Genomic DNA, 22,487 nt, shown 5'->3' on the forward strand with positions numbered 1-22,487 from the left:
TTTCTTATATGTTATATTTGAATTTTTCAAAACGTTAATATATTATTAGAAATTTGAATATTCCCACTCTGAAAATTTTGTGATCAATAGATTATTTTTTTGTTATAATAAGTTACAAATGATCATAAAATATAACGCATATGAATTTTTATTTAATAAATATTCAAACTAAATAATATATATATATATATATATAAACACTAATGATTTAAAGCAATAAGATTGGCTGATCAATTTAGTCGTTCAGTTGAAATCTTTCAAAAGTATGTGAAAGACTAAAGTCAAAGTAAATATGAATTTAGAATAGTAGTTATATTTTACTAACCAAATACCGAAAAAATCGAACCGAACCGAAACCAACCCGATATTCGGATTGAACACCCGTAATCCAAATGAAGCTAAACTATTGTTTCATTCTCCAAAATATAATAAAAATAATAACTTAATCCCGCACAAGGCGCGGGTCTTATCCTAGTTTGTAATATAACTGAAATTTTTATCATTTTTTTTGTTTTTACATAAAATGGATTCGTTTTGTCCTGTTAGAGAGCGGAATACATGATGGTGTGGAAATAAAAGTTAAGTATGATTCGATGTATATAGGTTGGTTGGTTTTTTTTTTAATCAAAGAATGATTGAATACTCTTCCAAAAAACAAAAGTTTCTCCTAAGTATGTTTGGTTATGAAATAAATCTACAAGTATAATATAATACGAAGAATGATTGAATACTCTTCCAAAAAAGAAAAGTTTCTCCTAAAATAAGAAATTGTGAATGACAAAATCAGTATTTGTTCATCACAATTTGGGTGGATGGACCATGTTTCTTATTCCTACTTGGGTTGGTTGAGCCTACCTTTTGGCCCAGTAATGATTATTTTGTACTCGTTGCAGAAAGTGAAACAATTCAGCTAAATATTTCTTATACATGACAACCAACAATGAACATAACGTTTGAAAGAATTAATAAAAAGAATGGAGGCTTACGATACAAAAGAATTACGATAACCTAACGATCGAAAAAAACAAAAAAAAAGAACTAAACAACGAACTTCATATCTATGTTCGGGAAAAACGTCTTCCCAAAAATAGTTTCAAGATCATTCTCTAAGGGAGTTAGATTCAAATCCAAAGACAAAACCCTCTTGCTACTACTGCATCGTTTCAGAACCGGTACGGTAGAATTCACGGGAGAGATGGTCTGCAATGGCTCCACTGTCACGCTTGACCTATGCCGTCTCATGTGACCACCTAAAGCCTGTCCGGTCCCAAAACTCTGACTGCATATCGAACACTCGTGTATATGAGTTCCATTATAATTGTTGGTAACATGTTTCACCTCTTTCTGGTCGACGGATAGCTTTGGCTTCTTACGGCTTGCCCGGTGGCCACCTAGGGCTTGAAACGAAGAGAATCTCTTGTTACACGTTTTGCATTCGAACCGGTTACTTGTATCGCGCTCGGTATATTGGTTCACATCGACTTGTTTGACCATGGAGGTCTGTGATAATATCATCAGACATCTAGCAATGTCATCAGACATCTTGATGGATTCTTCGAACTCAGATCTTTCTCTCTTCATACTTTTTTGGGTTGGTAAGCTTTTCAGAATAAGAAAGCAAAAGTATATTTTTGTTTGTTAGAGAAAAGGAAAATGGAATGGGAAAGTTTGTAATGAAAGTTGAGAACATAGGAGTCACGTATATATACAAACGCTATACCTAAAAGTTCGACTTTTTGTAGTTTGAACTTTGAACAAAAGAAGTATACACTAAACCAATATTCTAACAACAAGCAGCACTGATTGTTTGACTTTGGGGCAAATTGACATTTTCAGTTTCACCCTTTGACCGCCGGACGCAATGCATACCACGAGGGTTGAACATCAAGGGTAGTATTGTCTTTAGTGATGTATCATCACATACGTGGTTCTTAGAAACTGCTACTAAAAATGTGAACCTTATTTAAAAAAAAAAAAGAGTTAGAGTCAACAAATATACACAACACCGAATAAATCCAGCAACTTGGTTTCTCATGGACTTGCTTGCCACGGTCATTAATTTAATATGAACATCTTACCATATTAATACATACTTTAACACACACTCATTATCTTCTGTTTTCTTTAATCTAAGGTTTCCAAGAAGAAACATAGAGTAATCATTGGAAAATCCAGCCGTCATGTATATTAATACAATGGTTGAAGTTAAAAATACATCCAATGGAATTGCTTATATTGTTTTAAACTTGGATGACGTTTAATTACGTAAACAAGTTAATCTAAAGTCAGATCAAAATTTGAATACAATCATCATAACTATATTTGAAGAGAAAATTCATTTGTTCAAACACATGCACTGGAGTATGGAGACCAGTTTAGATCCTTGGATACATTGTATTAACTATTAAGTCATTGTCTATCTAGATGGTAAGAGTTCAATAATTTTCTCTCTATACTTAATTTTATCACCGAGAACGTCATCAGTGATGTAATGGTGTGATGACATCAATAGTACGTGAGAGATATGAGCAAGTCAAAGCAAAAGTGGTGGATTGGATATATATACACATGTGCTTATTTTGACTTTATTATGTTTTCTGGAAAAGCAAACAAAGTCTTCGATTCTTGGGTGTTTTCGTTCTGGCTCTATCTTTACTTTTCCTTTTCATATTTGGTTGATCGGTCTTATGCAAGAATATAGGTAACCAACTAATCCATGGCAACATAAGGTTGCGTACGGCACATAACCTTCACACTCTTAATCTTCTAGGCTAATCTCTAGTTAATCAACTTAACTGCCAAAGCGTGAAGCTAATTTTTTTTGGGTCTAACCAATCACATGTTTACTTCCAAGAATGCTGTTCTGTTGTTAGATTCTTGTCATTTAGTTGATCTTTTCTCCATGCTGTATTGAAAAGCTTTACTATTAAATTGGGAAAATCGCATAAAAAACCTTGAAAGTGTCATTTACTAGCACTTTAAACTTTGAAGTTTTTTCACTAACACTTTTAACCTTCAAATTGACATTTTTATCATAAAAAACCTCCAAAGAAGAAAAATGACCGGTTGAACAGGTTAAAAACAGTTTTTTTTAAAAAAAATAAATATTTAATTAATAAATAAACAAAAAAATTAATAAAAATCGAAAAATTTAACAAAAAAAACTCATAAATTAAAAAAAAAGTGATAGAAATAAATAAAGATTTAGAAAATTAAATAAAAAATAACTAAAAATTCAAAAATAAATAAGATCAAATTAAAATACAGAAAAAATAATAATAAATTTCAAAAAATTGAAAATTCAAAAAAGTTTTTTTTTCATTTTCAAATATAATGTCCGAAATTATCATTGGAGATATGCCAAAAACCGTCATTGGAGATATGTCGGAAATGACGGTTTTTGGCATATCTCCAATGATACGGTTTTGGCATATCTTCAAAGATAATTTCTGACATTATATTTGAAAATGAGGGTTGATCAAAATTTTTTTTTGAAAATGAATTTTTTTTTTTCAATTTTCACTTTTTTTTTAAATTTGTGATTTTTTTATTTTCTCCATTTTAATTTGATCTTATTTATTTTTTGATTTTTTGTTATTTTTTATTTATTTTTTTTAAATCTTTATTTATTTTTCTCATTTTTTTAATTTATGAGTTTTTTTGTTAAATTTTTTCGATTTTGATTAATTTTTTTGTTTATATTATTAATAAAATAATTATTTTTTGAAAAAAAATTGTTTTTAACCTGTTCAGCCGGTCATTTTTCTTCTTTGAAGGTTTTTTATGATAAAAATGTCACTTTGAAGGTTAAAAGTGTTAGTGAAAAAACTTCAAGGTTTAAAATGCTAGTATGTGACACTTTCAAGATTTTTTATGCGATTTTCCCAAATTATATATTCATATTATTGAAGAAATGTCCAATAATCGAGCTGTTATAATTCTCCAGTAGTTAAAGATTTAACATGAAATGAAAAGTGGTTTCGTTTAAAGAAATACATAATACACAAAATAACCTTTGTGGTAAGTTTATACCAAATCATATATAGAGTAATCTGTTTTAACAAAAGGAAAACACAATTAGCAGAAACAATAAGAGAAGTGCATCAAATGTTTCATGATACACAATGCAGAAGACAACAGAGACCAAGATGGGCATATTAAGACTCAAGATCACAACAACACAGTAGCTACCTCTTCCATTAAAGAAGAGCTGAACCGTAGAACACCAAATCCGCAGGACCAGTCATGTAAATATGGTTGTCTTCCTCTTTCCACTCTATCTCCAACGGTCCACCAGGTAGATCCACCGTGCATTTCTGTTCCACCATAAATACAAACATGTATGAGATATTGCTACTGAACCAAAATTGTAATTAATAACTATGGGATTCATCATCATACTTTAAAATGAAAAAAGTTATTCAAACTTACCCTGTCTGTTCGACCTTCAAGGACCGCTGCAACAACTAAAGCACAAGCTCCTGTTCCACAAGCCAAAGTTGCTCCTGCAGTTTGAATACATTTTAGTACTATATGATAAAGATATATATAACTAAAAAAATAGATTTTGGACTTGGCTAACCTGCCCCACGCTCCCAGACACGCATTTTTAAATGTGAACGTGACAAGACCTCCACGAACTCTGTAGACAAAGTTTAAAGTAATATGAGAACATACAATTGTGCCAGTGACACTTCTATGTATAATGTTATGAATGAATCTCCACCAACCTGTGTTGGTTCTAGCAGGGAACATCTCATGGTGCTCGAACTTAGGACCAATCTCTGACAACTTCAGCTCATCAACTCTCAAATCCTGGTCGATGCAAAACAGAAAATCACAAACTCAATTTGCTTACATACAGAATCTCCTTCTTTCTAAGAATGTACCTGTCCGTCCTTAGTGCCAAATGTGATACAGTGAGGGTTCCCCATGCTTACACACGTCACATTCCAGCTCACTCCATCAACTACCAGCTCCGCCGCAACAACAGACTCACCTCTGTTACCTTGCAACTTCGTAGGCACATCCTCTGCTCTAAGTATCGGTTCCCCCATATCAACCTTTACCTGTATCAACACCAATCCAGTTAAAACAGAGAGAAAAAAAAACAAAATTTATCAGGAATATAACTTTTTACCTGCCCATCATCTTGAATCTCTGGAATGATCAGACCAGCACCAGTATGTATTGTAAAACTGAAACGAAACAAGCATGAGCAAGTGTGACCCTTTTTAATCATTAATTTTTTTATTACAATACCTATGCTTTCCTTGTAGATTCTCAATCTCAGCAATGAATCTTGCAAAGCATCTAACTCCATTTCCACACATCTAACAAAAAAACAGAGTCTTTATAGCTTTCTAATCCAAAAAAACAGAGTCTTTTATAACAAAAACAGAGTCTTTAATAACAAAAACAGAGTATTTTCTAACAAAAACAGAGTCTTTAATACCAAAAACAGAGGATTAATCAAAACACTTCGTACCTCTGGTTCACTACCATCTGAGTTGAATATCCTCATAGTGTAATCAGCACCATTAACGCCAGGCATCGCAAAGATGACTCCGTCCGCACCAACGCCGAAGTTTCGATCACAGAGCTTCACAGCTTGCTCCTGAGTAATCTTAGGCTCTGACGAGTCCCTATTGTCTACCAGAATGAAATCGTTTCCAAGGCCGTGGTACTTGACGAAGTGGAGGATCCCGCTTTCCTTTTTATCGAGGAAGGTTTCCGGCGAGAGTTTCTCGGCGGCGAAGGCGCTCATGGAGGTCGCTGAGACGCGAAGGTTAGTGCTTTTGAAGGAAAGGTTTCTACCGGAGAGGTTGAAACGAAGAGAAGGTAACGATCTAGAGAAGGTATGTGAGAATTGGCGTGATTGCGGCGAAGCAAGAGTGACAGTGTTCGTGGCGGCTATCTCCATCGATGCTTCGGCTTCTTTTGTTTCTTGTCTGAACTCTCTGTAAAGGTCTGTGTTTTGGCCCTTTCGGATCACGGGTCAACCGGGTCGAGGCAAAATAAAAAACGTTTAAAACGCAACGCCACAAATAAAAAAAAAACTCAAAATAAAATCAGAAAACCAAGATCCAAACCGAAAAACTTAAACCCATACCCAATTTGAATTGCAAAAATACATGAATGAAATTTGGTAAAATGTATATAAATCTGAAACATTATTAATAAAATCCAAACAGGTATTGTAAAAACAAAAAAAAAAAGAATAATTCATCAAAGTTCAATAATCCAAATTAGTAAATGAAATAAATATTTAAAATGTAAAATACTTATTTCAAATATTTAATTACATGTTTTTAATATAGTATTTAATTTTAAACTTACTAATTATTTCAAAGACTAAATTTCATTTTAGAATTAGAGATATTATTAACTTCTAATTTTAAATTCAAAATATATTTTAAATGATAGTATTAAATCTAAATAATTCCCGATCATCGGCCGACCGGGTCTAACCGGTGAAACGTTTTAACTATGTCTGGAAAATAAAAAAACTTTAAAAGTTTCTATTTTATTTTTCTAATTTCCGCACAACCCTAATAAAAACCCTTGCACGCCGTCTCCTCCTCTTCCTCTTCTGCTTCCTCGCTCGCGCCTCCGTCACGGTTCCTTCACTCTCTCTCTCTCAAACTCGCCCATCCTTTCAATTCCCCAGGTAAGCTTTTCGACGCTCCTCTTGTTAAACCCTTCTCGTAGATTCATTTCCAATCCACAAAGTTCTCAACTTTTCCCTAAGTTTCGATAAACCCTTATCGTATAAAAAGCTTTAACCTTTACAACTCTATAGATCCAATCTGAACTGAATCAGTCAATCTTCCTCTTAATCAGGTCTGATGGGAACTCCAGAATCTTCCCGAGAGCCCTGCCCCGACCGTATCCTCGACGACATCGGTGGGGCCTTCGGAATGGGAGCTGTCGGAGGAGGAGCCTTTCATTTCATCAAAGGAACTTACAACTCCCCCAAAGGAAGTCGCTTTATGGGAGGGAGACAAGCGGTGACGATGAACGCTCCTCGCTTGGGAGGTAGCTTCGCTGTTTGGGGAGGTTTATTCTCGACGTTTGATTGCTCCATGGTGTACCTTAGGCAGAAGGAGGATCCTTGGAACTCGATATTTGCAGGCGCTGCGACTGGTGGGTTTCTGGCTATGAGGCAGGGGCCTAGCTCGGCGGTGAGGTCTGCGCTTTTCGGTGGGGTTTTGCTTGCGTTGATTGAAGGAGCCGGGATTGCGTTGAATAAGATGTTGGCTCAGCCTCAGCATATGCAGATGGAGGAGGGGATGATGCCTGGAATGCCGGGGATGCAGATGGGGCAGGTGCCTGGGATGCAGATGCCGAGTCAGGTTCAGGCGCAGGGGATGCCGGAGGATACTTCTTCATCGTCGTCGTCGTCATGGTTGGGAGGGCTATTTGGTAAGAAGAATGATGAGGCGCAGGGGCAGACGAGTAGTGGAAGTGAAACGAAGGTGTTGGAGAGTTTTGATGCGCCTCCGGTGCCATCATTTGAGTACAAGTGAAGCTTGTGTGGATCGGAACCTTTCCAATCGTTGCCTACTGGTGTTTAGCAGTCTGTTCTGTTTTGTGGTAGTCGATCTATCCTCATTTGTTTTCAGCAGAATTATATACTTGTTCTTGGAAGAATGAGTCTCTCTTCTTTGGCTTAAAGTTTTATGTTTTTTTTATAAAGTTATTTGTGCTTACTACTGTGAAACCATTCACGCAACTATTTATTGTTGGGTTTTTGAATAATGTAGTAGTATTAGATTTTCATGGTGGGAATGTTTGTAATGAAAATGAATTCATTTGGAGCACTCTCTGTCTCTTCTTATAGTCACTCTTTAAGGGTTTTCTTTACCCAACAACTCAAAACACTGTCACTCATGTAGTTGATACTGTTAAGCTCTAGGAAACCTCATCAAACACTGTAAGAACAAGATTTTACTTGGAGGCTGCTAGACAAAGGCACAAAAGCACAGTGATTTGCCAAAGCTTTTTTTTTTCTTTCTTTCAATCCTCTTTGGTTTTTGTAGGTGAAAACGAGGTGAAATCATGATATTAGTTTATAGTACTTTGCATGAAATAAATAGGGAACATGATGTATTCTTTGTTGTGAGCAGGAGTCAGAAACAATTTTAGTGGAGATAAATGTTTACTCCCTCCGTTTTTTAATATAAGTCGTTTTACAACTATGCATATAGATTAAGAAAATTATTAACTTTGTATTTTCTAAACAAAAACATCATTAATTATTTACATAACCACAATTCAACCAATAGAAAAATAGAAGATATATTATCATTGGTCAGACATTATTAATTATTAATAAATTTTACATAGAAAACCGAAAACGACATATAATTTGGAATAAAAATGTTTCTCTAAAACGACTTACATTAAAAAACGGAGGGAGTATTTTTTAATGGAGTCGATACATTTTTAAAATAAAAACAAACTGTAATAAAAAAATTTTAGGTAAAACCAATTAAAAATATAATTTAGGTAAAAAAAAAAGAACATTTGGGCCTTTTCATTTCAATGAAATGAAATACAACTAGTTGACAAAAAAAACCTCCACTCCTTCACAATTGCCTCTTCCTCTGGTTTTGAGTGTTATTAACAGGTTGAAATTTAATGGCAATAGTAATTCGGATATCTTTTGATTGCTTTGGGACTGTAATAGTAACAGGTTGTCTGCGTCTCTATTACGTATCTGCCAGGAAATCTAGTATACTAGTAATAATGTCGTTAATATAGGGAGTGCAGGGGTTCCAATGGTACTATAATTTCAAAATCAAACCGGCCGGTTCAGTAAGCTATGGGGGAAGGCATATAAAGAAAGAAAGAAAAAAAAATTAATATTAGTATTATTTATTTATTAGTTTGAAATTTCAAAATGGAAAAGAGTAAATCAACCAACCCACTCTTCTCTTCAGTCTCTCTCTCTCTCACGCAGGAGTCGTCGTCTCGTCTGCTTCTCTCTCTCTTCCTTAATGGTTTCTGGGAAACGTATCTGCTTCCGATCTAGTTGACCCTCTTTCGTAATATCTTATCCTGAGTGAAAGATGAAGTCTTTTCGTCTCTTGGCAAATCTAATTCAGGACCGATTCGTTTCCACACAGTAGCAGCAAGCCACTTCTTGTCAAAGGTTATAACTTTGAACTCATGTGCATTTTTTTTTAATCTTTTCTGAGTAATGCAGGCTCATCATCTAATCTAATTGCTTTCATTGATCTTTTATTTTTCCAACGACTACTCAAAGTTAAAACTTTTTTTTATTATAAGCTTTGATTCTGAAGAACAGACACAAACATAACCTCTCTTGTCTTGTTCATTGTGTGTTAAACTCAGAGACAAACCCAGTTGTTAGAAAATTTGTTTCTGTTGAGAAAGCTCATGTCTTTATTAGTTTGGTAGTGTCTTGATTTGGCTTTGCCTTCTTTGGTGTTTGTAGTAAATAACGCAAGAAAATGTCAATGCAAAATGGATCTAAAAGGAGTTCACCTAGCATCATAGCAAGATTGATGGGTCTTGATGGTCTCCCTCCTCCACACAGAGAACCCAAGCCTTTGGAGAATCAACAGCGCATGACTAAAGCTCGTGGGAAGCAAACGTATGGTGATCATGAATCTCTTAGGAAGAGGTCAATGGATGAGCATAGATTCGAAGACGTCTTTGAAGTTATGGACGCAGATGAAGGGAAGAGCAGTACTAGTTTGTTTCAGAAGAGGAGGAGTGTGAATGCTAACTTAACTGAGGCAGAGATGGCTTTTATACGCCACAAGTTCATGGAGGCTAAGCGTCTGTCCACGGATGAGGAACTCCGTTACTCTAAAGAGTTTAATGAGACTCTTGAGGCTCTAGACTCCAACAAGGACCTCTTGTTCAAGTTTCTTCATCATCCGGATTCATTATTCACAAAACATTTCTCTGATCTTCAAAGCATAGCTACAAAGCCACAGTGCAGTCATAGATCACCTCAATGGTATGGTGATGGTGTTGACCTATCAAAGAAGCAGTGGAAAAAGAGAAGTGGTTTGAAACCGACCGAGATTGTTGTTCTGAAACCTAATCTTGGTAAGCCACAGAGCTCTTCTTGTGATGAGGCCAGGGAAGATCTCAAACTGTCTAAACCATTTGGCAGTTCGTTAGGTAATGAAGATGTCTTTCCTTTGAGAGATTCCAGAGAGATTGCTAGAATAGTATCTAGACAGTTAAAGGCAAGTTGTGGCAATGAGAGTTTCACAAACTTTGATATGTCAAGGTTCAGAGGTTACGCAGGAGATGAAAGCTCATCCGGGAGTGATTCTTCAAGACCAAGAACTGACGACTTTAGCCGCAAGAATCACACTCGGTATCTGTCTTCCACGTCACCGGAGTCTGCGAGTAAGGAGGCCATGAGGAGAATGTCAGAGAGGTGGAAGCTGGCACACAACTCTGAGAGAGAGATAGAGATTAGAAGAAGAAACACATTGGCTGATATGCTTGCAACCTCAGATAGAGAAGCGAGGCTAGCAAGTTTTAATGGGAGGAGTAAAAGGTTTGAGAGCAATGTTGGAGAGTCTGAGTTGGCAGATCCGCTTGGGATTAGTAGTAGAGATGGTTGGAAAGGTACTGGTAGAAGTAGAACAACCATGCATAAGGAGAGAGCTTGTAGTCACACCATTGTGCTTCCTAAGAAGCTAAACACTCGAGATGGATTAGTGAAGGGGTGTTCTTTTCACAACAGGCCAAGTTCAAGTGAAAGTCTTAAACTGTATGGTGAGTTATCCAAAGAGAAGCTTCCTGCTCTTAAAACACAGAGAAGCGTATCAGTTCATGCAGATTCAGACACTGAAAGTTGTTCATCAGACTATGAAGATGCCAAGAGTAATCCATCCTTGGAACAAATCGATTTGTCAGCAGTTACCTCGTTAACTCACCATGTAAGTGTATACTGTGAAGTAATGCTAAAACGTCATTGGTTTGTGTTCTAGATCCCACTCTATAGGCTGTTGTACTGACAGATGTTCTACTCTTCTGTCCTCCAACCACAGGCTCAGGAGAGTGCAGAGGAAGGAGATCAACCAAGTCCACAAGCTTCTTTACACGATGAGTTTTCATCTAACTCTGAGTGCTTTGAGAGTCTTAGCGCTGATCTCCAAGGTAATCCCAATCATATCTTCTTGATTCTTTCACAGTTTTAGTTAAGTGAAATGTGTTTAAGGGGTTTTCTTTATTTCCAGGGCTCAGAATGAAACTTCAGCTACTAAAACGTGAGTCAGATACTTACAACGAAGGCGACATGGTCGTTTCAAGTGAAGAAGAAGAAGAGGAATCATCCATAGTAACAGATGAGACGATGATCATCCATGAGTGGAAGTCTCTCTACTTGGCTGATATCTTAGCAAACTCCAGGTTCAGTGACTTGAACCCGACAAGCTTCATGGCGTCATGGCACTCTTCTGAATCACCTCTAGATCCATCCTTGGTTAAGGACCTTGAGAAGAAGTACTCCGGTCTGAAAACCTCAACCCGGTTAGAAAGGAAGTTTGTGTTTGATTGGATAAACAGTGAGATTCTCGAGTTCTTTGAGCAGTTCACTGATCTTAAACCCACAAAGGTCAGCCCAAAATGGGATATAAGCATGATGCATGAAACTCTGCGAGAGGTTGTCACTAGAAAATACATGAAACAAAGTAGAGATACAAAGGAGAAGGAGTTGCAGTTGCCAAGCTTGGAAGATGGCATTGAAGTGATAGGTAAGGAGATTGAAGAAATGTTGACAGATGAACTCATTGCAGAGCTAGTGTAATTCTTTTTTTGAAAAGTTACATTGTATCTAATATCTATCGGTTATACTAAAACATTTATGAGAAAATGCAAACGTTTCTAACAAGTTCAACTTATCATAATTCATAAGATGCTGTTGGATATAGAGTTTCAGCTGAGATGAGAGTTATATTATATCATAAGTTTAAAGTGGACTCTAGGTGCGGTAAATTCTGAAACTTTACCGACTGATTTTGACAACAACAGAGAGAGAGGTAAGACAGTAAAAAAGGGGGGTAAATTAAGGCTTTGGAGTTTGCAGATTTGGCAATGGGAGTACTGTTGGAGTAGTCCAAAACTGAGCATTTTTAACCTTTGAGATGCTATCCAATATTTCCAAGGGAGTGATGTCTCCAGTCACTGTCACTTTCTTTGCAGCAAAATCTATGTTGAATGATGTCACACCTACAAATGAATCAATTTCAATAGTACTGATTAACCAGCTTTAGACCAAAACCGGTTTTAGTGATGAACTAGAGACATGCTCAGGTATACCAGAAAAAACAACCAAATCAAGTAAACGCAAAATAACATTAATTATTATGATTTGATTATTTTATAACTATTTATATCTATGTATGAGCACTGAAAGATCATCTCATCTAAGCTCCTCTTATATGGTTTTTCCTAAACAAAATGTGAACCAAATTCGATTTATAAAACCGGAACTATTTGTAAATAAACCGGTCTCTAACCATATAAGGAAGAAGAATGTGGCATTCACGTAAATAAATGAATAATCTAATACCTTGCATTCTGGACAGATGTTTCCTAACTTTTGCTTCACAACCTCTGCAATGGAGAGACACTTTGAGAACAACAACCTGCTTCTCCTCCTGATAATGCAACTCTAATCATTACCCTCATATCACCATTTATTACATCTATGCCATTTGTCATGCCAACAAACAAAACAATTTACCTGGTCTGAACCACCACCACCACTACAAGTCTTCTCTTCCGTTATTGACGACACTGGCTCTATCTCTTCAGTAGCAGGAGGTTTAGGACTAGAAGCTACTGCCTTAACCGGATCCTGACCCGCAGACCCGTTAAGAGCAACCGGGTCGGATCCCAAAAGATACCTTGTAGAACCGGGAGGGGTTTTGGTAAGATCACATGCGGGTCTCGCAACACAGCTGAAACTCTTCCTCGCCAAGCTCATGTCACTTGTTATGAGCTTCAACAACGCCGCCGCTCCACCTCCACCGCCGGTGCTTTTACGGCCAGTGAAGCTCCTCCTTCCCTTGGAGTTTTCTAGTGCTTTGTTACTGATCTCTCCGTCTGCGGGAGAAGCAGGTATTCTGATGTAGTCGTCCGCAGTGGATCTCCGGCCATCTTTAATGATGGGGTTGTGACGGTCGATAGCTCGGCCGCTGCTTTTGTCATCTTTGTCGGCGACGGTGACGGTGGTTGGTTTGTGAATGTGGTCCATGCTTGAACATATGGCTGTTGATGCTTGAGAAGCGCAGAACATAGGTCCCTTCATTTTGTTTTTAAAGAAATAAAAAGTACCGAAATGTTGTAAGAACTTGAAGGAAACGTTGAAGCTAGAATGTGTATATGTGCATCATATCATATGAGGATATCTTTATTCATGTAGAGAGAGGATTGGATTGGAATAGAGACAAAAGAAGTTATAAGGAGTATAACGTTCATATATATGAGTTATTTGTCCATGTATATGTATAATCTATAGTTGTTGAGACATTAGTTATATACAACTCATGTTCTATTTTTTCATTTCCCTATATATCTTACATTTTATCTTTTGAAAATATATACTGCGTTGCATTCACCGATCATTATAACTAAAAAAATAAAAAAGCAATACTACTCAAATGTTTATACATGGTTACATCAGCAATACTAGAGTTGTTGTATTATAATTTCGATGGTTGAGCCCTAAAATTATGTGTGTTCTAGTATTCGGATCCAGCCGCAGCCAATACTTAGTTCACTAATTATGATAACTACGTGACTAAACTTGTTAGAGACAAGACACTAATTGTTACATATCTGGATAAAAACAAAAGACTAGCTATTTATATTTGGATGGAACCTTTCATATCAAAACTACAAATATGTCTTGGAATACTACATTATATATAATCTAAACAAAAAACACAGTATAATCTAAACTGAACAAAAAAAAACTTACCAAGCGTCTTTTATTTCAAAGGAAATTGCACCCTATATACATGAAAAAAAACTTAAATACACTAACTAACCAAAATTCTCCCATCTCTCTTACTTTCTCTTCCTATCTCTCTCTACTCTCTCTCCCAAAATCTAATTTTTCATTTTTTTGGTTATTTGGCAAATAAGCCCTTATTTCAAAGTTAAATGGAATGTCCTATATTCTGGTTTTTATTATCTTTCACAATTGTCAATTTTATGAATTTCCAGCACAAATTCAATTAACAATTAGCAGAATGGTTCTTGTTTGTCTTATTTTAGATTCTATTTCACTTTAAACTTACACGTTTGGATTCCTGATAACAATTGGGATATTAATGCATTTTTCAAAATTCAAAATGAACAAGGGTAATACTTTGCTAAGTATAATATATTAACAAGCTATATAATACTCAATGGCTTGTTTCACTTCATGGCATGATGATATGATCGTAGCCCGAAGCACAACTTTGGATAATAAATTACTTTTAGTAACTTATAATAAGCTACTTTTCACGTGGGAGTTAAGAGAGTGTACGTTTGTTTTCTTGGTTGACCCTCAAACTATTTGCATTCCAACAACTTATGTTAGTATATATCGCTGCTGAATTTTATGAGAAAAAACTAGTATCTAGACAAATTTTATACATTAACACAATAAACACATATTCTCTGAAGGCAACAGTTAAGCACAATTATTATTTGTTAATTTATTGCATGCTCACTGTCACTGGATGATAATGCCGGGCGTGGACCGTGGGACATCCTCTTCACGAGACATTTTCCAAATCCTATACTTCAATCTTATTTATTTCATTTTTGTTTGTTTGTCTGTTTTGTTTATTTATATGATAAATGAAACACTGAATCTGTGTCAGAAAGAGACGAGACATATGGCCAACGGTCGAGAAAAACAAATAAGAAAATAAAATCTTGAGAAAAGAGTAGTAATAGAGCTCTTTCCTTGTAGATGGACAACGTGATGCTTGAATGTTAGCGCCGGACAGAGCTTTTGTATCATTACAACAATTCATCTAACTTTCGTTCCGCTTTTCACTGATAAACTAAAATTATATTGATCTTTTATTGAGATTTGTAACAATTAGGATCACAAGGAATATTCTACGTTTGGATCACTGGGATGTAGGGTATATCCGGTTTTAACCTTTGATTTTTCACTGAATAAAACTCTTATCATCTTGCTCTTAATCCTTAGCTAAAATCAAGTTTAACATGATACTCTTAGGATAAATATGTTAATCGGAAGAACTTTAGATCAATCTTTCGACATCTATCATCTTATGTAATTTAGATTAGGTTGGATCAAAATTGAAGTGTATTGTGTTACCTAATAAAACTGTATTATCATATGATTGCAAATAAAATAATTTTTTTCTTTTCTCAATTATCCCTGTCAACCATTAAATGTATTGTGTTTTTTTTTTTTGTCTGTTAATTATGCTATTACAAATTATGAAAAATATTACATAGGCGATATTACAGTCGACAATTATATCTGTCTTATGAGTACTAGATTTTTTAACCGCGCTACGCGCGGATAAGATATTATATGTATTTCTCAATTCTAAAAAATAATGTATAATATTGTATTATATTATTTAAATAATAGAAAATAAGACTACATAACATAAATATATTTTTTATATTTTCTTTGTGGAAATCATTATGTTGTTTGATTGTTGTACTTAATTCACATATTTACATAGATATTTATGATAGATGAATAACTATATTTTTATTATCAGTAAATAATATATATTTATTATATAATATAAGAAAAATGGAATTATTTACTTTTTAACAAACTTGTCTAATGTTGGGGACTCGGTTATAGACATATCATATTCGAATGAAACATTTTTACACTTATCAATCTTCTTAACAATCAAGAAACAAATCTGAATATCATAACAATATCTCATACGATCTCTTTGTGGAATAACTGCTCTGAAGAAATTGAATTTATGCATCAAAAAGGACTGGAAATGGATGTGCATATGTGTTATCTAAGTAAGCTTTACAAAAAACTATTTATAGTTCATATATCATTTATGTCCATCCTATTTTTTTTTGTCCATCATTTCTTAAACATCTTGAAATAAGTAATGCTGATTAATAATAAACTTTTTGCTCACAAAATAAAAATCAAATTTGTCTAATTATCGCTTAATTTGTCTAACTGATATATGTATTTCTAAATTCTATAAAAAATAATGTATAATATTGTATTACATTATTTAAAAAATATAAAATATGACTACATAACATAAATATATTTTTTAAATTTTCTTTGTGGAAATCATTATGTTGTTTGATTGTTGTACTTGATTCACATATTTGCATAGATATTTGTGATAGATGAATAAGTATATTTTTATTATCAGTAAATAATATATATTGATTATATAATATAAGAAAAATAAAATTATTTACTTTTTAAACAAATTTGTCTCATGTTGGAGACTCGGTTATAGACATATCATATACGAAGGAGACATTTTTACAATTGTCAATCTTCTTAACATTGAAAAAACAAATCTACATATCAAAACAATATCTCATACGATCTATTTGTGGAATAACTACTCTGAAGAAATTAAATTTAGGCATCAAAAAGGACTGAAAATGGATGTGCAGATATGTTATCTAAGTCTGCTTCACAAAGTACTATTCATAGTTCATATATCATTAATGTCCATCCTATTTTTTGTCCACCATTTCTTAAACATTTTGAAATAACTGATGCTAATTAATAATAAACTTTTTGCTGGAAAAAAAATCAAATTTGTCAAATTATCGCTTAAATATTTTATTAATATGGTCTAAGAAGCTTTTAAGTGATATCATAGTTTAATTTATTAGATTTTTTGTTAATTTTTAGAGGTTTTTGTATTTAAGATTTTTTTCCATATTAAGATTTATATCATAAAAATTACCATCAAATCAGTTTTACTTATTTATTATTTTGTTTTAACGAAAATACACTTTTTAAATAATTTTATTTAAAATAAAATTATATATTAATTTACTGTATTTTAACAATTTCATTGATTTAATTAATTTGCTTTGGTGGATAACTTAAAAAGTTTCATATGAATCGGGGAAAGCAAGCTTATGTTGTTATATTATATTTATTTTGTGTATATAGAATCTATATATAATGCTAGTGTAATAAAGAAAGAACATTATTTTTTTGTAACTTCAAAAAGATACATTATTACAATTTAAAATGAATCAAAATTGAATAAAATGGTAATTAAATATTTGTAAATCTAATTGTTTAGTTGGATTCTCATGAAAAAAAAAATCGATTGGTTAAACAAATGTTTCAAAAAATTTTGTGGTATTGTTTTGTCTATAAATTATAAAATTTATTGAATTAATATATTTAATTATTTCATCCTTAAATAATATTTTATTAAGACATTAGAAAAATATGTTTTGAGTTGTTTTGTCTAATTGTACAAAAATCTATGCTTTTTCATATTTGTAACTTCAAAAAGATACATTATGATAATTTGAAATTAATCAAAATTGAATAAAATGGTAATTAAATATTTGTAAATCTAATTATTTTTTTTATCTTGTTTAGTTGGATTCTCATGAAAAAAAATCGATAGGTTAAACAAATGTTTCAAAATTTGTTGTGTTATTGTTTTGTCTATAAATTATAAAATTTATTGAATTAATATATTTAATTATTACACCCTTAAATAATATTTTATTAAGACATTAGAGAAGTATGTTATGAGTTGTTTTGTCAAAATTTTACAAAAATCTATGCTTTTTCATATTTGTCACGAAAATTTATATGTTAAACTTACTTTTACAAAATTCTTAACTTTGTCACGAAAACAAAAATCTATGCTTTTTCATATTTGTCAACGTTCTCACACTTTCTAAGAATATATTAGCTTAGTCACTTACTTATTTTTTTTTACAAAACAAACTATCGGAGTCTTGAAAGTTGAATTCATATTATTGTAAATGTACATAAGAGTTTGTGATTATATACTTAGTGGTTCTTGTATATGTATCCAAGAAAGTTTCAATGGCTTAGTGGTAACTGTCCTATATATATATCATACTAACCCGGGTTCGATTCTCACCTTCGCATTGTTTTTTTGTTTTTTACGAAAAATAAATGAGATGACATGGCAATTTCGGGTTCTCTGATTGGTTGATTTTTTTATCCTATGTGGATACCCTCTCCATGGCTTATATCCCCCTTTTAGTATAGTATAGATTCACACCTGATTACATCACTCTGAATAGTCCAATGAGATCCATTCTTGATGGTATTCCTTGCGCCATATTAAAGATCTCTTATAAGCATTTTCTCTAATTTTCTGCATAATTCGTCTTTTTTGGGAATTGAAATCCAGACCTCTTCCTATAGAAATTGTGTTTTTGAGGTTTGAACCCCAGACCTGGGTGTAGAAGCCTTTAAACCTTGACCACTAGACAACGGTTCTTCCATACTAAATGTATTGGTTACCAAACTATCATTGTTAAACCTGACATGGTAATGATATCTTAACTGTCACTTGTTTCCTTTTTATGAAGGAATGCAGACATTTATTTTGAGTTTCAAGTATTTCTTTCTACAGAATCCTACCAGGCTTTATACATATGGGCTTTATAAATATGAGCTTTATTTGTTGGACACAATGGTTATTCACAGTTAGGGCCTTCGAGATAAGCCCATTAAACTACTTGTGACTTTCCCGCTTAGCCCCCATAACCGTTCTAAGGTTTCAGCCGGAGAGAGCCGCCAAGAGAAAAGAGACCTCGTTGGCGCCGGAGCCAATGACAACAGTTGTGGTAGGACTCCAGACCAGGAGTGATGTTTCCAATTATAGCTGCCTCTTGGTTTCTTGAAATAAGTTGTTTTCTCTCTGTGGATTTAATGCATTTACGTGGTGGAGTTTGCGTTTTTGATTCCATATAGCTCCATCATTTGTATAGTTTTTGAATTTTTGTTAAAGCGTTTCATTACATAGTTACGTTTGATTTTGAATGCTCATTATAAACTTTGATTTGAGAGCTGAACTTGGTATCATGGAGATGATCTCTCTCTCTCTTTTTTTTTTTTTTGTGAAAAAGTGATGATCTCTCTTTCAAGCCATGCAAGTTGATCTTATTGGTTTTGCATAATGATTTTGTGGTTTTTGAACAATCTAACCACTGATAATAACTGTAATGTTTCAGCTGAAGCAAAAGTATGTTCTCTTTGATCTACATTCAAACAGCTCACAAAGCACCAGGTTTGCTTGTACTTGTGATTGCAACAGAAAATGTTAGGCAAATATTCAATCAACACCTACATTCACGTAGTATGTTTGTTCTTTTTGGATAGCTTATTGATGCATATTTTTGGCAAAAAAAGAAAAAGAAATGATGTGACGTTTAAGCATCGTGTTACTTTGAATCTTTTATATCTCTTCTTTGCCCCCAATACATCGCTTGTTGAGGAATGTTTGCCTACAGACAATTAATTTTGTCAATTCATTATTGAAACATTATACCTTAGTGATATTCAAATGGTTGCTTTCACAATACAGCTTTGAGGATAACAAGATTAAATGGAAACTTTATGATTGCAATCCATGTTCAATGCTCTTTCTTTCTTTAGTTAGGTATGTGTTGGGTCGGGGCTCTTGACAAAAGCTACATGTAAACAGTATCAAACGGAGTAATCTCTGAAAAGCTTTCCGAGTTAGGGAAGAAGACAAGCTATCCACAGACAAGTTAAGTGGTCCGAAGATTCATGCTTGCTTGTGATTACGAAAAGACTTTCTTTTTGTCACTGTCTATCTGTCCATTTGCTTCCATCTCACTTGTGTCTCATTTAGTTGAATGTGGCTTGTAATTGATCTAAAGAGTTAGGTTCATGCTTGTTAGATGAATTCTTGATTGATGAGGAGTACACAAAGAGTTATTGTACAAAATGAGATGGATTTTAGTAGTTAGCGTTTACTATTCAGAGAGTTGAGAAGTGTATAAACAGTTGAAACCAGTTATGTGATAAGCGAAGTGGGTTCCATGTACATATATAATTGATGTTGTTGCTTTATTTCCATTTTAGTTGGAGACACGGGATAACTCTTTGAATCTTATAGCTTTTCTGAATTGTCCCCAAAATAAATTTAATTATTAGATTTTATTATCGTAGACGAACTTTGAGAGAGAGAGAGAGAAAAGAGAGAAACGCGTGGGAGGAAAGCACCGACGTCCGGCGGCGCGTTTGCGCGCGTGCCGGCGCCGGTGGTTCCCTTAGTTGTCGATCCTCGCTAGGTTACCCTCTGTGTGCGTCGATCTGCTGTCCTAACCGATATATTTTCGGATCTGGATTAGGGTTTTATCGCCGGGAGAGAACCGTCTACGGAGGGTTTCAAACGGCGGTAAGCTCCCTTTCTCTGGATTCGTGGTGAGGTAGGACGCGGCTCGTCGCGACAGCTTGTTAGTTTTTTGGGTTGAAATTAGGTTTCATTCCGGGAGGCGGAGGCTTCGTTTAGTTCCGCCGTCGCCGTTCAAGTTTCCGGGGGGTGGAGGCTCTTTTTAGCTCTGCGTCGCCGGCAAAGCTTCCGGGAGGTAGAGGCTCTCACAGCTCTGCGTCGTCGGATCTTGCTCCGAGGGGTGAAGGCGTCCTGTTCCTTGCCTCGTCGGCTCTGGTTTTTCTTCTTCTGCTTAATTTTTAATATTAGTTTATAGGGCCTTAGTGTTGGTCTTTTGGGCTTTGGTGATGTTTGAGTTCCGTGGGTGTTTCTCTCGTTGGAGGTAGAGAGAAGCGACCGTATCAAGTTGGTGATGTTCGGTGAGCCGTGGTTGTTACTCTGGTGTGTGCTCGAACGGTGGTGGTGATGATCTCGCTCCGGCGATTGATCTCGCCGGTAAAGACTTATCTAGAGTACAAGACGGCGGTGATGAAGAGTGTTGGTAGGTCATGGGATCCGGTTTGTCACGGTGAGGCATGTTCCTATAGTGGCCGGTAAGAAGCGTCCGTTCTCCGGCGTAAGTGCTTACGGTGGTGGCGACGTTTGCGGGTTTGCTTCTCGAGGTAGGGCGAACCGCGCGTCGGGTGTTTGGGTTCGAGGGTTTGCTTGGGCCTAACCGGGTTGTTTTGTTTTAGTTGGGCTTTGTGGTTGGGCCTTTTGGTCTTTGTAATTCTATTTGGGCTGCGGACCTGTTTTCTAATATAATTCAGTTGGAAAAAAAAAAGATTTTATTATCGTAGTTTCTACAGTTCTTTGTCACATGTTCTGAATCTTGTAATTTTATTTTATTTATATTAATCGTACGAATAGACTGACAAGATTTAGTCGTCAACTGAAACTTTAGAATGGGTCAAAGCTCAAACTGTGGAAAGGCTCACTTCACCTTCTGACTCCTGTTGTAGATCATATCATGTGGATTTTGGACTTTACTACGAGGGGAACAGTTTACTGATATGCAGGGATACGAATGGTACTTTATTATTAATATTATCATGAAATTGTATTTTATTTTACGTTGTAAATGATTGTTTTGTTTAACATACTTCTAAAACTTCAAATTATATTAGACAATGATTTCGAACATGTGTAGTGTTTATATGTTTTTTTGGTTTAATGAATTTTATGGTATAATATAGTGTATGTTTTGTTTTACAGTTTAAATTCTATGGACTCATAGTCATCGATCTTGAGCTGGAAGTTTATAATACTCTTTGTGCTGTTTTTTGGTTAAAGTATTAGTGTTTTTGATTTTGTTGTTAATAATTAGTCGCACGTTAGTAGCAATTAAAGTCATGTGTTTACTTTTTGATAATTACAAGCTACTTTAATCGTTTCAGTGATATTTTGATGCATGGAAAACGAAAAATACTCACTTTCAGGGACCTGACACTCATCATGCTTTCCATGGACTTAAGATTTTCAACGAGATTTTTTCACCACGCGGAGTTTTGTTAATCTATTTGATTAATCGAAAATACAGTACACTATGATCTCTTTGCTGCGAAGCTTCGTTTTTGTTGCTACGAGAGTAAGTAAGAGTGGTGTGTATTTTATTCTCTTTTTGCAATTTAAATTAACACATAAATGTTGTATATTACTTGGTGAAGTTGGGATTGAATAACGAAGACCCATGCATTTTCCCAAAGCCATCCTATAAAACTCAAATATGGTAGCAAGGCCAACTGGCTCTGGACCAAGGATGCAAGGACCGCACCTTTAATATGGTATCCTTATAGCTAATAATTCTGGCTATCTCTAAACTAGTCGAGCGAATTACAAAAGGCGACATCAGAGGATACAACTTGGATATATTAAATTTTGAATATAAGTGGAATGCTAGGTTTGAGAAATTAGGGTTTAATATTAAATCCCCGATATTACTTTAGTTCGACGAGCTTTCGGGCTTAATACCAAAACTTAAAATATGGAAAGCAGATACCAGTTATGGAAACAAATGAACAAATAATAGAT

General features: G+C 34.6%; 5 protein-coding genes across 6 annotated transcripts; 2 read left to right on the forward strand and 3 right to left on the reverse strand.

Annotated features, from left to right (window-relative positions):
- Positions 1-396: 396 nt before the first annotated feature.
- Positions 397-1,968, reverse strand: LOC106454681 (zinc finger protein ZAT11). The gene has a single exon (XM_013896790.3). The coding sequence runs from the start codon at positions 1,579-1,581 to the stop codon at positions 1,039-1,041; it is 543 nt and encodes a 180-aa protein (XP_013752244.2). The 5' UTR covers positions 1,582-1,968; the 3' UTR covers positions 397-1,038.
- Positions 1,969-4,000: 2,032 nt separating this feature from the next.
- LOC106451032 (diaminopimelate epimerase, chloroplastic-like) lies at positions 4,001-6,009 on the reverse strand. The gene is made up of 8 exons (XM_013892885.3): positions 5,489-6,009; positions 5,263-5,333; positions 5,141-5,198; positions 4,890-5,069; positions 4,731-4,815; positions 4,583-4,642; positions 4,432-4,505; positions 4,001-4,316 (listed from the first exon to the last, which is right to left on the reverse strand). Exons 1-8 carry the CDS (start codon positions 5,921-5,923, stop codon positions 4,200-4,202), a joined length of 1,080 nt encoding a protein of 359 aa, XP_013748339.2. The 5' UTR covers positions 5,924-6,009; the 3' UTR covers positions 4,001-4,199.
- A 484-nt stretch (positions 6,010-6,493) lies between these two features.
- Positions 6,494-7,823, forward strand: LOC106451029 (mitochondrial import inner membrane translocase subunit TIM17-2-like). Of its 2 annotated transcripts, none has more exons than XM_013892883.3 (2): positions 6,494-6,670; positions 6,844-7,823. In XM_013892883.3, the coding sequence occupies exon 2, from the start codon at positions 6,849-6,851 to the stop codon at positions 7,527-7,529; it is 681 nt and encodes a 226-aa protein (XP_013748337.2). In that variant the 5' UTR covers positions 6,494-6,670; positions 6,844-6,848; the 3' UTR covers positions 7,530-7,823. The 2 variants fall into 2 exon arrangements, with proteins under 2 accessions (XP_013748337.2, XP_022574955.2); XM_022719234.2 differs by having other exon boundaries at positions 6,515-6,670; positions 6,824-7,823.
- Positions 7,824-8,902: 1,079 nt separating this feature from the next.
- LOC106451027 lies at positions 8,903-11,895 on the forward strand. The gene is made up of 4 exons (XM_013892881.3): positions 8,903-9,157; positions 9,464-10,934; positions 11,046-11,154; positions 11,235-11,895. The coding sequence occupies exons 2-4, from the start codon at positions 9,480-9,482 to the stop codon at positions 11,801-11,803; spliced, it is 2,133 nt and encodes a 710-aa protein (XP_013748335.2). The 5' UTR covers positions 8,903-9,157; positions 9,464-9,479; the 3' UTR covers positions 11,804-11,895.
- LOC106451028 (protein SODIUM POTASSIUM ROOT DEFECTIVE 2-like) lies at positions 11,874-13,486 on the reverse strand. The gene is made up of 3 exons (XM_013892882.3): positions 12,743-13,486; positions 12,569-12,656; positions 11,874-12,225 (listed from the first exon to the last, which is right to left on the reverse strand). Exons 1-3 carry the CDS (start codon positions 13,307-13,309, stop codon positions 12,062-12,064), a joined length of 819 nt encoding a protein of 272 aa, XP_013748336.2. The 5' UTR covers positions 13,310-13,486; the 3' UTR covers positions 11,874-12,061.
- Between the last annotated feature and the right edge of the window lie 9,001 nt (positions 13,487-22,487).

The sequence above is a fragment of the Brassica napus genome, chromosome A5, assembly GCF_020379485.1.
Source record: "Brassica napus cultivar Da-Ae chromosome A5, Da-Ae, whole genome shotgun sequence".
Taxonomy (NCBI): Eukaryota; Viridiplantae; Streptophyta; class Magnoliopsida; order Brassicales; family Brassicaceae; genus Brassica; species Brassica napus.

Bases quoted from the DNA above. Each gene is read 5' to 3' on its own strand.
- LOC106454681 (XM_013896790.3), bottom strand. From the start codon at position 1,581: ATGAAGAGAGAAAGATCTGAGTTCGAAGAATCCATCAAGATGTCTGAT.
- LOC106451032 (XM_013892885.3), bottom strand. From the start codon at position 5,923: ATGGAGATAGCCGCCACGAACACTGTCACTCTTGCTTCGCCGCAATCA. The intron at 4,816-4,889 runs GTACATTCTTAG...TGCATCGACCAG, and splicing joins TTGGCACTAAGGACGGACAG to GATTTGAGAGTTGATGAGCT. The intron at 4,506-4,582 runs GTTAGCCAAGTC...TTCAAACTGCAG, and splicing joins TGTCTGGGAGCGTGGGGCAG to GAGCAACTTTGGCTTGTGGA.
- LOC106451029 (XM_013892883.3), top strand. From the start codon at position 6,849: ATGGGAACTCCAGAATCTTCCCGAGAGCCCTGCCCCGACCGTATCCTC.
- LOC106451027 (XM_013892881.3), top strand. From the start codon at position 9,480: ATGTCAATGCAAAATGGATCTAAAAGGAGTTCACCTAGCATCATAGCA. The intron at 10,935-11,045 runs GTAAGTGTATAC...CTCCAACCACAG, and splicing joins TTACCTCGTTAACTCACCAT to GCTCAGGAGAGTGCAGAGGA. The intron at 11,155-11,234 runs GTAATCCCAATC...CTTTATTTCCAG, and splicing joins TCTTAGCGCTGATCTCCAAG to GGCTCAGAATGAAACTTCAG.
- LOC106451028 (XM_013892882.3), bottom strand. From the start codon at position 13,309: ATGAAGGGACCTATGTTCTGCGCTTCTCAAGCATCAACAGCCATATGT. The intron at 12,657-12,742 runs GTAAATTGTTTT...TTGCATTATCAG, and splicing joins GTGGTGGTGGTTCAGACCAG to GAGGAGAAGCAGGTTGTTGT. The intron at 12,226-12,568 runs GTATTAGATTAT...ATTCATTTGTAG, and splicing joins ACATCTGTCCAGAATGCAAG to GTGTGACATCATTCAACATA.